Here is a 14,065-nt window from a genome sequence, read left to right as displayed (position 1 = left end):
AAATAGTGCCAAAAACGACATTGTACTTTGGGTGGCTATGGGCCCCCTGGGAGTCTCGGGCCCCGGGCGGCCATCCAAAACACCCTATGATGATCCGCCATGGGGCATGGACACCCATCCCTAAAAATCTGCAAAGGTGTCCATAGGCCATTGAAATGAATGGGTCCGTAATAACGGATGAAAAATACGGACGTGTGCATGGGGCCGCGCCGTATTATTTAGGCCACACGGTCTTGGAAGTCGTTTTCCAGCGTTGGCTGTAGTCACATGCTCAGTGTACCTAAAATGCACCACCAAATTAGCTAAACCATTCGGCTGCTTCCATTACTAAAGGTCGGGCCCATGCATAAAAGTGTCAAATATGAAGGAATTATTTCATCCTACAGGAAAACTGACATAATCATTCCTCTCCAGGGAACTCCATGGAACAGCGCGCGCCGCCGAACAGCTAAACGAAAGACTACATCTCCCAAGATGCTTTTGTGCTTCCTTTACAATCACGTGGTATGTTTTAGCAAATCATCTCAAGGTACTCGAGAAGACAGCTGCGGTGGGCAGGCGCGTCACGTGACAGGTCTCGTAGTAGACCAATCAGACAACAGTTACTTTATTTCAAATCTGGTTTGTGTAGCGGCGTAGACTCCTTGAGCTGCGGAGATAACTGCACGGGCGGTGAGTGACGTGATGTGCCGGTGGAATATATCGCTAGTGATGGAGGGCAGCTCGTGGTGTGCGCCGCCCCCCGCTGGACCCTGTAGCGGCGCTGCCACAGTTTGCCCTCCATGTCGTAGATTATGTGCACTGTAACCTGGGGGGAGGGTTTATAAGCAATATGTGAGTAGGCGTTATCAGTACTTATACAACGGAGTGTATATAATGTATAATTGCCTTTCAATTCTCTACCAATGGGCTGATCTTGGGAGACAGTGACTTTGGGGAGGGGCGTTGTGGAGGGTATACACCGTGTGTGGTATATATGTGTGTATATCCTTATCTCTGCGATGGGCACATGTGCATTTTTAAGAACAGGCTTATTTTATTCGCGGAGGCGCGGGGTCATGGGCACAGCTTTGGCTGTAGCACATTTTTTCTAATCTACAACATTTATAACCGTTGCATCTGCACGTCCCCAGCAGACTGGCCTAAAATGTAAGGCTAAATTCACACTTTCGTTGTATAATCTCTTAGGCCCCATGCACACGAACGTATTTTTGTCCACCCGTAAATACGGGTCCTTGGTCACACGTATGCGACCCGTATTGCACCCGTATTTCCGGGCACGTTTTCTCTGCAAAATTGCGCTGCGCTAATCGGCAGCCCCTTCTCTCTATCAGTGCAGAATAGAGAGAAGGGACAGCCCTTACCGATATAAAAGTAAAAGAAATTCATAACCCCTCTCTTCACATCCAGCCCGACCTCCCTGGATGACGCGGCAGTCCATGTGACCGCTGCAACCAGTGATTGGCCTGTGATTGGCTGTAACGTCATCCCAGGAGGCCGGACTTGAGGAAGAAGCAGGGAGTTCTGGGTAAATATGAATGTCTTTTTTTTTTTTTTTTTTTTTACAGCTTTATCTATATTTGATCGGTAGTTTCTGTCCCGGGTGCTGAGAGTTACTGCTGATCGTTTAACGCTTTCAGCACCCTGGACAGTGACTATTTACTGTTGTCGCCTAGCAACGCTCCTGTAATTACGGGTGCACACACGTAGTCACCCGTAATTACGGGAGCCCCATAGACTCCTATGGGCTGCCCGTGCCGTAATTACGGCCTGAAATAGGACATGTTCTATAATTTTTCAACGGCCCGACACCTTCCCGTAAGCATACGGGGAGGTACACGTGGCCAATAGAAGTCCATGGGCCCATAAAAACGTGCCGTAATTTCTCTATTCAAAAAAATGGATGTGTAATGGATGGTTCTTTATCACTGGTGTCAATGTAAGGGCCTGTTCACATCACCGTTCGCTTTCTGTTCCGGGGTTCCGTCTGTGGTTTCCATCGGGTGAACCCCGCAACGGAAATTGAAAGTGAAACCACAGCTTCCGTTTCAAACTCCACAAACATCCCCAAAAAAAAATCACAACTGACACACAATTGCTACGTGTGGGGCCATTGCATTCACAGCCGTCTACAGAGATGAATTAATTTCAGTTCATTGGATATCAGTTCCTTGGTATTCTGCACATGGACACTGGACCAATGAGCTAACACCTTACCTCTCTCCCGTAGCGGACAGTCTCCCTCGACAGGCGCAATCTTCTCTCTCCCTCTCTCTCCCTCTCTCTCCCTCTCTCTCTCTCTCCCTCTCTCTCCTCCCCCCCTCTCTCTCTATCTCTCCCTCTCTCTCTCCTCCCCCCCTCTCTCTCTCTCTCCTCCCCCCCTCTCTCTCTCCCCCCCTCTCTCTCTCCCCCCCTCTCTCTCTCCTCCCCTCTCTCTCCCCCCCTCTCTCTCTCTCCCTCCCCCTCTCTCTCTCTCTCTCTCTCCCTCCCCCTCTCTCTCTGTCTCCTCCCCCCCTCTCTCTCCTCCCCCCTCTCTCTCTCTCTCTCCTCCCCCCCTCTCTCTCTCTCTCTCCTCCCCCCTCTCTCTCTCTCTCTCTCTCCTCTCTCTTTCTCCTCCCCCCCTCTCTCTCTTTCTCCCCCCCCTCTCTCTCTTTCTCTTTCTCCTATAGTCATTCAGTTATGTGTACAAATGAAAGGAATAGGTGCAGCCACGTGACCATGGGGATACTAAAATTAGCTGAAGAAATTTAGTGTTACTCAGTGGCCACTAAAATCTATGGGCCATCATGTAATACATGCTCATCCCCAGTATTTCACAGCGAGCTTCTCAGCTTTAGTCTTTGTAAACATCTGCGTTGGTGTTTCGGTTTTCAAAGCGTTCAGGATCCGTCACACCGCAAATACCAACATGCCTGACAGACCCCATTGACTTACAGTGAGTTCCGCCAAGGTGTCTTTTTTTGATAGGAGAATATAGTGCAGCATGCTGCACCGTTTTCCCTGTCAAATTTTACGGAATCTGCGACAGCGGCCCTGAATGATGCCTCCGATGCAGATGTATCATAGGGAAGATATTGGTCATTGCTGATATACCTGTTATCTTTACAATATTTTGTATCCGTTTGTACAGCAGAGTATGGCACAGGACGGAGATGAGTGGGAACTCAGTAAGGAAAATGTTCAACCTCTTCGACATGGGAGGGATATGTCGACTCTGCAGGAGGTTCTCTCCCAGCAAGTCCATGCCAACCATAATGCCATCCTGCAAAGGAAACAGTGAGTAATTCACTAAACAGACAATAACTACTACATCAGGAGAGTCCAAGGAGGAGTCATTACCGTGTATACACCTGTATATTGTATCAGCATGTTACAAACCGTTCCTCCAGTTACTTCTCCACTGGCAATAAATATGTATGTTCTGGGGAGGGTAAAATAACATGAGTTAGGCTATGTTCACACTTCAATAATTTATTTTCCGGTTCTCCGTGACAACCCGGATAGCATAGTAAACTGTAAAATCTGATGGACCCATCGTGAGTTAATTGGATCTATCCGGATCCTTTGCAAAACGGATTCATCATTTCCATCATCGTTCACATAAAATGTAAGCCATGATACTAGTGTCAAGTCCGAATTTCAGGGTAGCTTCCTTCTCCCTGTTATTCCACACCGAATAACCACCTCTGTAAATTGAAAGCTGAAGGCATGCCTGGAAAGAAGTAAACCAGCCAAAGAGATGTTGGTACACAGCTTTCCTCAGATAGGACAGGAAGCGAACTAACTTTATTCAGAACAAAGAAACACAGGAAAAGACACATGCTCCCTCACTAGGGATGTGGGAGTGCCCAAGCCCCCACCGGCTTCTCAGCTGCAAGTTCTTCTGTACACTCTTCTTGCATTCCAGGGGGCGGTGTCTTCCATAGGTGTGTCCGTCATGAACAAAGAACTTGTTATATATATATCAGTATATTACACAAAGAACTGAAATGTATATACATATGTGTGAGGATAATATTTTTGCAAACAATATACATGGTAATGATCCCTGACACTAGTGTGAACATACTCAAGTCCGCATGTGACTTACCCACGTGCTCTGAGTGACATGTAAGGCCTTGTAGTCCCACAACGGCTGTAGTGTCACCGGTTGGAGACCTCCGCCTTAGAGCTCCTGTAGAATCTCCGTACCGAAAGTCTGCAGCGTTTTACGCAAGATAAGTTGAAATGCTGCAAATTGAGAATCTGCGCCGCGGGTCAATTTCTGCAGCATTTATGCAACATGTGCGGGAGCTGTAAGTGCCTATTCACCAGAATGTTCCTCGGCCATGTGCTTAGGTGCCATGGGCTCCTCCGTTTAAAAATTTACTAACAAAACTAAAATGGTCACAAATGCAACAAAAAAAAAATTGTTTCCATCTGAAGCCGTCTTACAACGAGATCCTCCACGTCTTTGTAGTATATGATTATATAGGGGGATCAGTGGATGAAGGATCTATAGTGACATGAAATAAGCGCCTAAAAAAGCTGAGATGTGTAACCAATATTTGTATTGCCAAAACATGGAGGGATAATGTTTTGGTTCTTTATTCATTTAGTTCTTTTTTTTTTTAAGGGCCTTTGAATTGGAACTTCACTTTTACACTGGAGATGATCCTTTGGATGTTTGGGACCGGTATGTCAATTGTTGATGGACTCTTCTATAACAGTAATGATATTTAGGTTGGCTAATAGTTTGTTGGTGCATTGTAAGTGAGCACAGGATAGATGGGGTGCTTGTATGGAGAGAAGTTTTTATTTTGTTTCATTTCAATTTTACAGAAAAAAAATCACCTAAAAGAAAGTTGTTTTCATTGACCGTCATATTGCACTTATTTGTATGAGGTCGAGTTACAAGAGTCATTACTAAGCATATGGGGATTATGGAAGAAGGATAAAGGAGGGGGTTTACAGCATGACTTGGTGGAGCAGCCATGGGGGATGAAATCCTGTAAAGCATAATCATTACATTGCTGTCCTTATTTGAGAATATTGTGGCCCCTCTGTGGGGACTGCTTTTTCTGTCAAGAATGTCATAATCTTTAAACCTTTGATTTGTTAATGGGTAGGACGGAGCTCCAGAAAAGTGCCATTTTTTTTATTTTTTTTTAGAAGACTTCATAGATGAGTGACCTGGAAAAGGTTTTATGCATCTGTTTTATGCCGAGAAAGTGGAAACCATTACCCTAAACCCATGTGAGCAGGACTTCTCAAACTCCATCATATGATCCTTTTCTTAACTGCTGACTGGCTAAGAGGGATCATGTGATCACATAACCAGGAAGTTCTTGCTTTTCAGTCCCTCTTATTGGCACTTTGGGTGTTTAGTGGAGGTCATTGTGCCCACTAGTATAACTCTATCATTTTTTTTATTTTATTCATAGAGGTTTTCATTTTAAAGTGGTTGTACAGGATAAGGAAATCATGGCTGCTCAACATGGCGCTGAGCTGCAGTACCACACACAACCTGTGGGCGGCTGTAGCAGTGTTTTTTGGAAGAAAGCCGCCATGTTTTTATGATCCTGTGCAATCCCTGTGCTAGCTATCGGATTGTTAAAAACCGTTCTCATACTTGAACTTATTCTATGTTGTAGGTATATAAAATGGGCAGAACAAGCATATCCCCAGGGAGGTAAAGAGAGCAACTTGTCTCCACTGCTAGAGAGAGCGGTCAGGATATTCCACCAAGAGCAGAAGTATTATGGAGATCTGCGCTATCTCAATATTTGCCTCAAGTTTGTAAGTTCAGCAAAATAATTTCTCATTTTCTTTGTAAGGCTATGTTGACACCATGTAATCCATTTAACGGCATATGTGCAATTGGATTAAATTACAGTGAATTAACATGGATGCACATCAATTTCCATCGCTTTTTAAGCATATTAGTTTTTCTTTGTTCTATAAAAAAGACCCCCCCCCCCCCACACACACACACACCAGCAAAGCAAAACCGAAAACAGATGCTGTTTCACAAATTCCTAATGTGTGAATATAGCCTAATAGAATACAGACACCTTTTATGTAAAAAAAAATATATTATATTTTTACAGGTTAGTGGTTACCTGGAGTTAAATAAAAAAAAAAAAAAAAAGTTGCAAGCTGTAATCCTCAATCCTTCATTCACTTTCACACCCCTGATATTCACTTTTTTTTTTTTTTTCATGTCCCTCCCAGGATTACATGCTGGATGTTGAGGTCTGATTCCAGGATGCTGCAGCATTCACTATCTCATGTATCAGCACAGGTTCATTTCTGTACTGCTTTCTCTTTCTACAGCTCATGAGGGATCTCTTCTCCCTTGTGCTGACCAGCACTGATGCTGAGGAGGTTGATTTTCCCCCTACCTTCCCCAGCAGACTCTGCCGTGGGTTCTTTTATATACTGATTTACAGCCTGTGGGCTTCACTCCCTGCAGACTGCCATGTGTGCTCTTTATTTTCACCCTATACGAACATCCTGTGTGATCTGCCCTTCCTGGATACTTTCCTCACTCTCTACACTCTGATCTGCCATGTACAACCTTCTTCTCCTCCTCCTCCCTACTGTTATATCTAACACTAAGAAAAGTGAGGGTGTAGAGCAAAGAAAGCAGGTGTCAGCACCCGTCCGCAATAACTTTTGCCTTACTGCGCTGGGTTTATAGGTTTGAATCCGACCAAGGACAACATTTGCATGGAGTTTGTATGTTCTTCCCGTGTTTGCGTGGGTTTCCTCCAGGCACTCCCGTTTCCTCCCACACTTCAAAATCATTAGGCTTATTTGGAATGTAGATTGTAAGCTCCAATGAGGACCGGGACCGATGTGAGTGATTACTATATACAACACTGTAGAATAAGTTGGCGCTATACAAATGAATAAAATACATGAATAAGCAGCAGGACAACCAGCTATGTAAAGGAGTTAAACAGACTCTACAGCAGCAAAATGGTAGGGTTTTTAACGGACTCTTTTGAGAGTTGTTTAATTTTGCATCTAGGAAGCAAATCAATTATAAAATTTCATTGCAAAGGTGTCCAAAGCCTTTAATTGAAAGCCTAGATCAGAATTCCGTGTTTATTCGGGCATATGGATGTCATTGAGATGGGACTCCCGGTCAGGCCCCTCCACTAGGAGCCAGAGCAGAGAGCCACTGCACAGAGCGGTTTTGTGCAAGTGACATTGCCCAAATAAGTACTCTAGCCCTGGGTAAGCTCCTGACGTAAAGAGAACCTGTCACCTGCCCATACAGGTGCAGCATGTAATGGGAAGGGGTGCGCAAACCCTGGGGCACTTTACATTTTTTTCCTTTCCTCCTCTGTTATTTAGATATTGGTACCATTTATATTTAAATAACCCCCTGAATGGTCAATGGGGCGTGTATTTGGCAAGGGGGCGTGTAACGTTGCCGCTACGGACCGTGCCACAGCAAGAGCTGGAGTGAGGATAGAGCGCGCGTACATGTGTGCGTGCATGCACACTTTCACACTCTCTCTTAAAGTTCTCGCCAGACAAACGACAAGACTGATCTCTTGTCTGCCGTGAGCGAGTGTGCTTAGCACGGAGCTGCGTGCGTGCGCTCGCACACTCCTCTCTCCAGCTCTTGCTATGGCACTGTCCGTAGCTGATTGGACAGTGTCACAGCGATGTTACACGCCCCCTTGCCAATTACACACCCAATTGACAGTTCAGGGGGTTATTTAAAAATCGGGTTCCAAATATAATGCCACCAATATCTAAATAACGGAGGATAGGAAAAAAAAAATTTTTTTCAGAGTGCACCGAGAAAACGAAAAATCACTGTTAACGTGACACTTCCTCTTCTATCCGCCCCTAGAACGATATGTCCTTTCTCTTGTGTCTTCTGTGGCTCTTTCAGGAACGCTCCCTTATGCGAATGTCACAGGTCATGTGACGCATCGTCCACAAGAAGTCACAGGAGGAGTAGCCTTTAGGATGCAGGCAAATAAAGTTTGTGCTCAGATGAAAAGCCAGCAGAGGAAGGGATATTTACAAAACGGCAGGGGTCGGTGAAAACTCAGACGGGGGAGGGAATAGCAGATGATGGGGAATCATGGGAAACTGAGGGACCACCTAATTCAGAGTAACAGGGAATGTAAACAATGGCCCAGTGGGAATTACCATTATTTGCAGAAACTTTCACAGAAAACTACTCGTGAGGAACCTGTGAGTATTTTTTAGTGTAATGCAGGTTTTTTTTTATTGAAGTCCGATAACCCCTTCAATGTTAACTTTTGTCGGACATCAGGCTGTAAAATTTCATTTATACTTGTAAACCTGAGATGATGGGTGTAGTAAACGTAAACCTTATGTACAAGATTTTACATCCTTCTCATAAAATATATAATATATACACGTTTTTGTACAGAGCCTGTAGACTTGTACAGCTAGTTACACAGCCAAGGTATTGGTACTCTACACGCACAACTCTATATCACCTGGGCAGAAGAGTATGAAGCCAGAGGCCAGTGGCGTAACTACCGCCGTAGCAGCAGTAGTGGCTGCTACGGGGCCCGCGGCATGAGGGGGCCCGTGTCGCCCGCCGGCACGGTCCCCCACCATGGCCGGAGGCTCCGCTAGCAGCCGCTGTGGCTGCTACAGCGGGACGCCACTGAACACTACGGCAGAGCAGGGAGGTATCTCCCCGCTCTGCCATTAACTGGTTCCCGACCGCTGGCTGTATTTTTACGGCCAGCGGTCAGGGTCCTTAAAACCCGAGCCATAGACTTTCTACGGCTCGGGTTTTAACTTGCTGCCCGCGCGATCGGGCAGCTGAATGTCGGGTCTCCGGCTGTCAGTGACTGCCGGGGACCCTGAGGAGAGGATAGAAGCAGCTTTCGCTGCTTCTGTCTTCTCTGATCACTTGTACACAGCGCTGAATGCGTGCTGTGTACAGGAATAGAGACAGCAGCAGCGCCGCTGTCTCTATTCCTCCCGGTGATCATGTGACTGGTCACATGATCGCCGGGTGCCGTTAGTGGCAGACTGCTGCTGGGTCTTACTAGACCGAGCACAGCCCTATTAGTGACAATCGTCACTATGAGAGGGCTGATTTCCCCTGTAACTGGGGCTGCTGTGCAGCTCCAGTTACAGTGGAAAAACATGGTGTAAAAGAAAGAAAAAATATATATAAAGTTCCCCAAAGGTCTTCTTTGACCATTGGGGGACAGACCATAGTAATAAAAAAATAATAAAGTAAAGTGCAAAAAAAATGTAAATAATAAATACACATAAAATACCCACCCAAAAAAAAAAACAGTTCCCCCCCGCCCATCATTGCTGTAACGCTAGCGCTGACCCAATTAACCTAATATAGACATGTAATATATTAAAATTTACGGTAGACAATGACGATCACAAATAAAAGGTCTATTTTAGGGTAAAACTATGTTATTACCAAAAAAAAAATAGCTGAAATGTAAAAAAGCTTATTTTTTTACTATTATTTTCAAACTTTATGAATAAAAATTCTAAAATAGCAAAAAAGGTGTGTATAAAAACGATAAAAATTAAACCTGCATTGTCTATGGAAAAAACATCGCAAAAATCACGTCGTTCGCAAAAACAAATAAAAAAGTTATAGCCATTTAACGAACACGTGCTAAAAAGGGCTAAACGGTGTCTGGTCCTGAAGGCGCAAAATAGAGCAAAAGACATGTATCCCCTATCCACAGGATAGGGGATACATGTGTTATCGCTGGAATTGATAGGGAGAACGGGGGACTGAAAGTCCGCTGAAGTTCTCCATCACAAACCTCGGACTTCCGGGTTCTGTGTCGGCAGCTCCGTAGAAATAAATGGAGCGCCGGTCGTGCTTGTGCGCATGCGTGACCAACGCTCCTTTCATTTTTATTGAGCTGCGCAGACGCCGGAAGTCAAAGGTTTTTCATGGAGAAGTTCAGGGGACTTTCAGTCCCCCGTTCTCCCTATCGCTGTCAGCGATCACTCTTGTATCCCCTATCCTGTGGAGATCCTGTGGAGAGGGGATACATGTATTTTGTAGGACACACTGTAGGTCGCATTTTTTTGGGAGGGGGGACGCTGTATGGCGTTCCCTACAGGGGGGGGAACGCTGTATGGCGTCCCCTACAGGGGGGGGGGGTGGCTGTATGGCGTTCCCTACAGGGGGGAGCTGTATGGCGTTCCCTACAGGGGGGCTGTATGGCGTTCTCTACAGGGGGGGCTGTATGGCGTTCTCTACAAAGGGGGCTGTATGGCGTTCCCTACAGGGGGGGCTGTATGGCGTTTTCTGCAGGGGGGCTGTATGGCGTTATCTACAGGGGGCTGTATGGCATTATCTACAGGGGGGCTGTATGGCGTTCTCTACAGGGGGATGTATGGCGCTATCTACAAAGGGGGGGGCTGTATGGCGTTATCTACAGGGGGGGCTGTAAAAAAGGCACTATCTACAAGAGGGGGGGGGTTGTGTGACACCCAGGAGAGGGGGGGCCCCAGTCAAAAGTTTGCTATGGGTCCCAGTCTTTCCTAGTTACGCCCCTGATCGTGTTCTTTACTTGCTCTTATTAAGCCTTGCCAGGGGTGCAAAGATGGCAGACCTGAGGGCCTACATTAGTCCTCCAAGCTGCAATGACGACCATTGGCACCCCACAATCGCAGGGGGGCAATGGGCCGTCAGAGATGGCCACCCCCATCTTTCTAATGGCTTAGTTACCGCAGTTACTATTGACCTCAGCATCTAAGGGGTTAAACGAGTGGGATCGTAGTAATCTACGATTTCGCTCGTCGCAGTGAACTGTCAGTTGTAACATACAACCAACACCAGCAAATTATGGAGTGAGCTCAGTCCGTGACCCCACTCCATACTTCCCTCCTGGCCTACACCGTATATATACACGTTGGTTGTCGTGGAAGGGTTATGCTGCAATAAAGCAGATCTTCCCTTACAAAAACTAATGACGTTTTGGCAACCAAAGGTGCCCCCCGCAGCATCAGAGCCCCATAGCAGCTTCTATGGCTACTAGGGCTATAGTTATGTCCATGTACAGGGGGAAGATTTGACAGTAACACTACAGGTGATGTATTATCACAGTATACATCTAGTATTTGGATAAAATAGAATGACCTACCAGTCCCCAGACATTAGTAGATACGGGTCACTAAGCAAATCATGGTGGTTCCAAGTACCAGGCTCAGGACCAACACCTAGAAGAGGAGGAGAGAGAATAAGGAGGTTAAAACGTGGCCAGGTGCGGTGGATTCACTGCTTGTACACAATGCATCTTAAAGGGTTTATGCGGGGACTAAAAATTATTAGCAGTGTTCTCACTGCATTATGTGATGTCACGGTTTGTGGGTATGTGGACCCACCAGGCCGCACCGCCATAGCAGCGAGGCAGCTGGCAAAATAACAGGGAACCCCAGAAATAGAAAAGTCCCGCACAAGGGTACCAGGATAGTCCAGACAGTGGCCGCAGCTCTGGCACGGATGGAGGTAGGTAACACAGGACGTGGCGGATGACACAGGTGCAGTAGACACGACTCCAACTAGTAGGCACAGGAACAAGAACACAGTACGGGATACAGGAACGGGTAACAGGGCACGGGTAACAACTGGAACGGGAAACAGTAAGGGACCATTTGAAAGACAGACTTGGGGTATACTAACAATGCTCAGGCAAGGATCAGATGGGTTGGGCCCTTCTTATAGTCCAGGAAATCATGTGTGTTGATGATGGTGATTTCCTACATGTGCGTGCACTGGCCCTTTAAGAGAGGGCACGAGCGTGCGCGCGCACCCTACGGGACAGAGCAGATCGTAGCAGAAGTGAGCGCTGGCGTCTCCTGGGATCCAGATTCAGATCCATGGCTGCGGGCGTCAGGTGAGTGGACCCGATGGCCCTGGACGCTACAGTATCCCCCCCTCTTACGCCCCCTCTTCTTGGGACTAGAGCGAGAGAGGAACTTCTTAACAAGAGCAGAGGCATCAAGGTTCTCCTCCGGCTCCCAGGACCTCTCCTCAGGACCAAACCCGCTCCAGTCCACCAAATAGAAAGTCCTTCCTCCTACCCTCTTGCAGTCCAGGATCTCCCTCACCTCGAACACATCAGAAGAACTGCTGGGAGCAGTTGTGGAACAGGAAGTCTTGCTGTAGCAGTTCAGGACCACTGGTTTCAGGAGGGACACATGAAAGGAGTTGGGGATTCTGAAGGTAGGAGGCAGCCGCAGTTTATAGGAGACATGGTTAATCTGTTGCCGAATCTCAAAAGGACTGAGAAACCTGGGAGCAAACTTGTATGAAGGCACCCTCAAACGAATGTTCCATGAGGACAGCGAGACTTTGGTACCTGGAAGATACTGCGGCGGCTCTCTTCTTGTATCCGCTTTTCGCTTCATGCCCGGGTCTGTTGCCAGATTTACAGGAAGTCCCCAAATGCAGAGTCAGCAGCGGGTATCTGAGAAGTAGTAGACACTGGAAGAGGGACTCTAGGATGTTGACCGTATACAATGTAAAACGGAATGGAAGTGGTGGACTCGCTTGTGTGGTTGTTGTACGAGAACTCGGCCCATGGAAGAAGTTGTACCCAGTTATCATGCTGTAAGGAAATGAAGTGACGGAGATAATTCTCCATGATCTGGTTGATCCTCTCGACTTGTCCATTGGACTGGGGGTGATAGACTGTGGAAAAGTCCAATATCACATCCAGGAGTTTACAGAGAGCCCTCCAGAACCTCGAGGTAAACTGAAACCCCCGATCGGACACAATGTGAAGGGCAAGCCATGCAAACGGTAGATGTGCTGGATGAAGAGATTCGCCATTCGGGGAACAGAAGGTAGGCCGGTCAGCGGGATAAATTGTGCCATCTTCGAGAACCGGTCCACCACCACCCAGACAGTGTTGCATCCTGCTGAGGGAGGAAGGTCAGTGACAAAGTCCATCACAATGTGCTGCAAGGTGGCATTGGGTATAGGCACAGGTTGATGGAGGCCGGCAGGCTTGGAGTTAGTAACCTTGTTAGAAGCACACACCGTGCAAGAAGAGACAAAGTCCACAACATCCTTGGGCAGCATGGGCCACCAAAAGTGACGAGCAATCAGGTCTCGGGTTTTACGAACACCAGGGTGCCCAGCCAGTTTAGAACTGTGTCCCCATCGGAGAATTCTTCTCCTGCCTGCTAATCGAACAAAAGTCCTCCCCGGAGGGATGTCTCTAACCTGCAAAGGATTGGCAGTGATAATGCAGGACGGGTCTATGATAGTTTGAAGAGACTCCACTGTGTCATCCGTTTCAAATGACCTGGACAGGGCATCGGCCCTCACATTCTTGTCAGCAGGACATAGTGGAGCACAAATTGTAAACGGGTGAAGAACAGCGGCCACCTGGCTTGAAAGGGATTTAGTTGTTGAGCGGACTGAAGGTAGGTGAGGTTCATGTGGTCGGTGTAGATTAGGATGGGGTGAGCTGCGCCCTCCAGCAGATGTCTCCACTTCTCCAGAGCCAATTTGATGGCCAGTAGCTCCTGATCCCCAACAGAGTAAATGCGCTCTGCAGAAGAAAAAAGTCTCGAGTAGTAGCCACATACTACTGCCTTTCCTTTGGGGCTCCTCTGGAACAGAAGTGCGCCTGCACCAACATAAGAGGCGTCCACCTCCAAAGAAAACTGTATATATAAGTCAGGATTATAGAGGATTGAGGCAGAAGTAAAGGCTTTTTTGAGACTAAAAAATGTGGACTCTGCCTCTGGGGTCCACACCTTGGCGTTCACACCGTTCTTGGTAAGGGTGGAAATAGGAGATGTCAGTGATGAGACGTTTGAGATAAACTGCCGGTAGAAATTGGCAAATCCCAGGAAACGCTGTATGGACCTCAGACCTTGAGGACGTGGGCCACTCCAGGACAGCTCTCACTTTCTCAGGATCCATCTTGAGACCTTGATCCAATATGATGTAGCCCAGGAAGTGCAGAGAACTCCTCTCAGAGACGCACTACTCCAGCTTGGCGTATAAATGTTTCTCCCTTAATCGTAGTAGAACTTGACGGACATGCCTCCGATGAGTCGTCGGATCTGG

General features: G+C 47.0%; 1 protein-coding gene across 5 annotated transcripts; it reads left to right on the top strand.

Annotated features, from left to right (window-relative positions):
- The first annotated feature begins 419 nt into the window (after nt 1-419).
- LOC142729181 (mitotic checkpoint serine/threonine-protein kinase BUB1 beta-like) lies at nt 420-5,883 on the top strand. 5 transcript variants are annotated; one of them, XM_075849216.1, is made up of 4 exons: nt 420-504; nt 3,131-3,276; nt 4,616-4,675; nt 5,634-5,883. In XM_075849216.1, exons 1-4 carry the CDS (start codon nt 475-477, stop codon nt 5,794-5,796), a joined length of 399 nt encoding a protein of 132 aa, XP_075705331.1. In that variant the 5' UTR covers nt 420-474; the 3' UTR covers nt 5,797-5,883. The 5 variants fall into 5 exon arrangements, with proteins under 5 accessions (XP_075705331.1, XP_075705334.1, XP_075705333.1 ...); XM_075849219.1 differs by lacking the exon at nt 420-504 and adding an exon at nt 525-672 and having other exon boundaries at nt 3,134-3,276; XM_075849218.1 differs by lacking the exon at nt 420-504 and adding an exon at nt 525-672.
- Nucleotides 5,884-14,065: the final 8,182 nt, after the last annotated feature.

Source organism: Rhinoderma darwinii, unplaced genomic scaffold, assembly GCF_050947455.1.
Source record: "Rhinoderma darwinii isolate aRhiDar2 unplaced genomic scaffold, aRhiDar2.hap1 Scaffold_708, whole genome shotgun sequence".
NCBI classification, from domain to species: Eukaryota; Metazoa; Chordata; class Amphibia; order Anura; family Rhinodermatidae; genus Rhinoderma; species Rhinoderma darwinii.
Note: the sequence above shows the minus strand (reverse complement) of the source record. Positions and strands in the feature narration are given on the sequence as shown.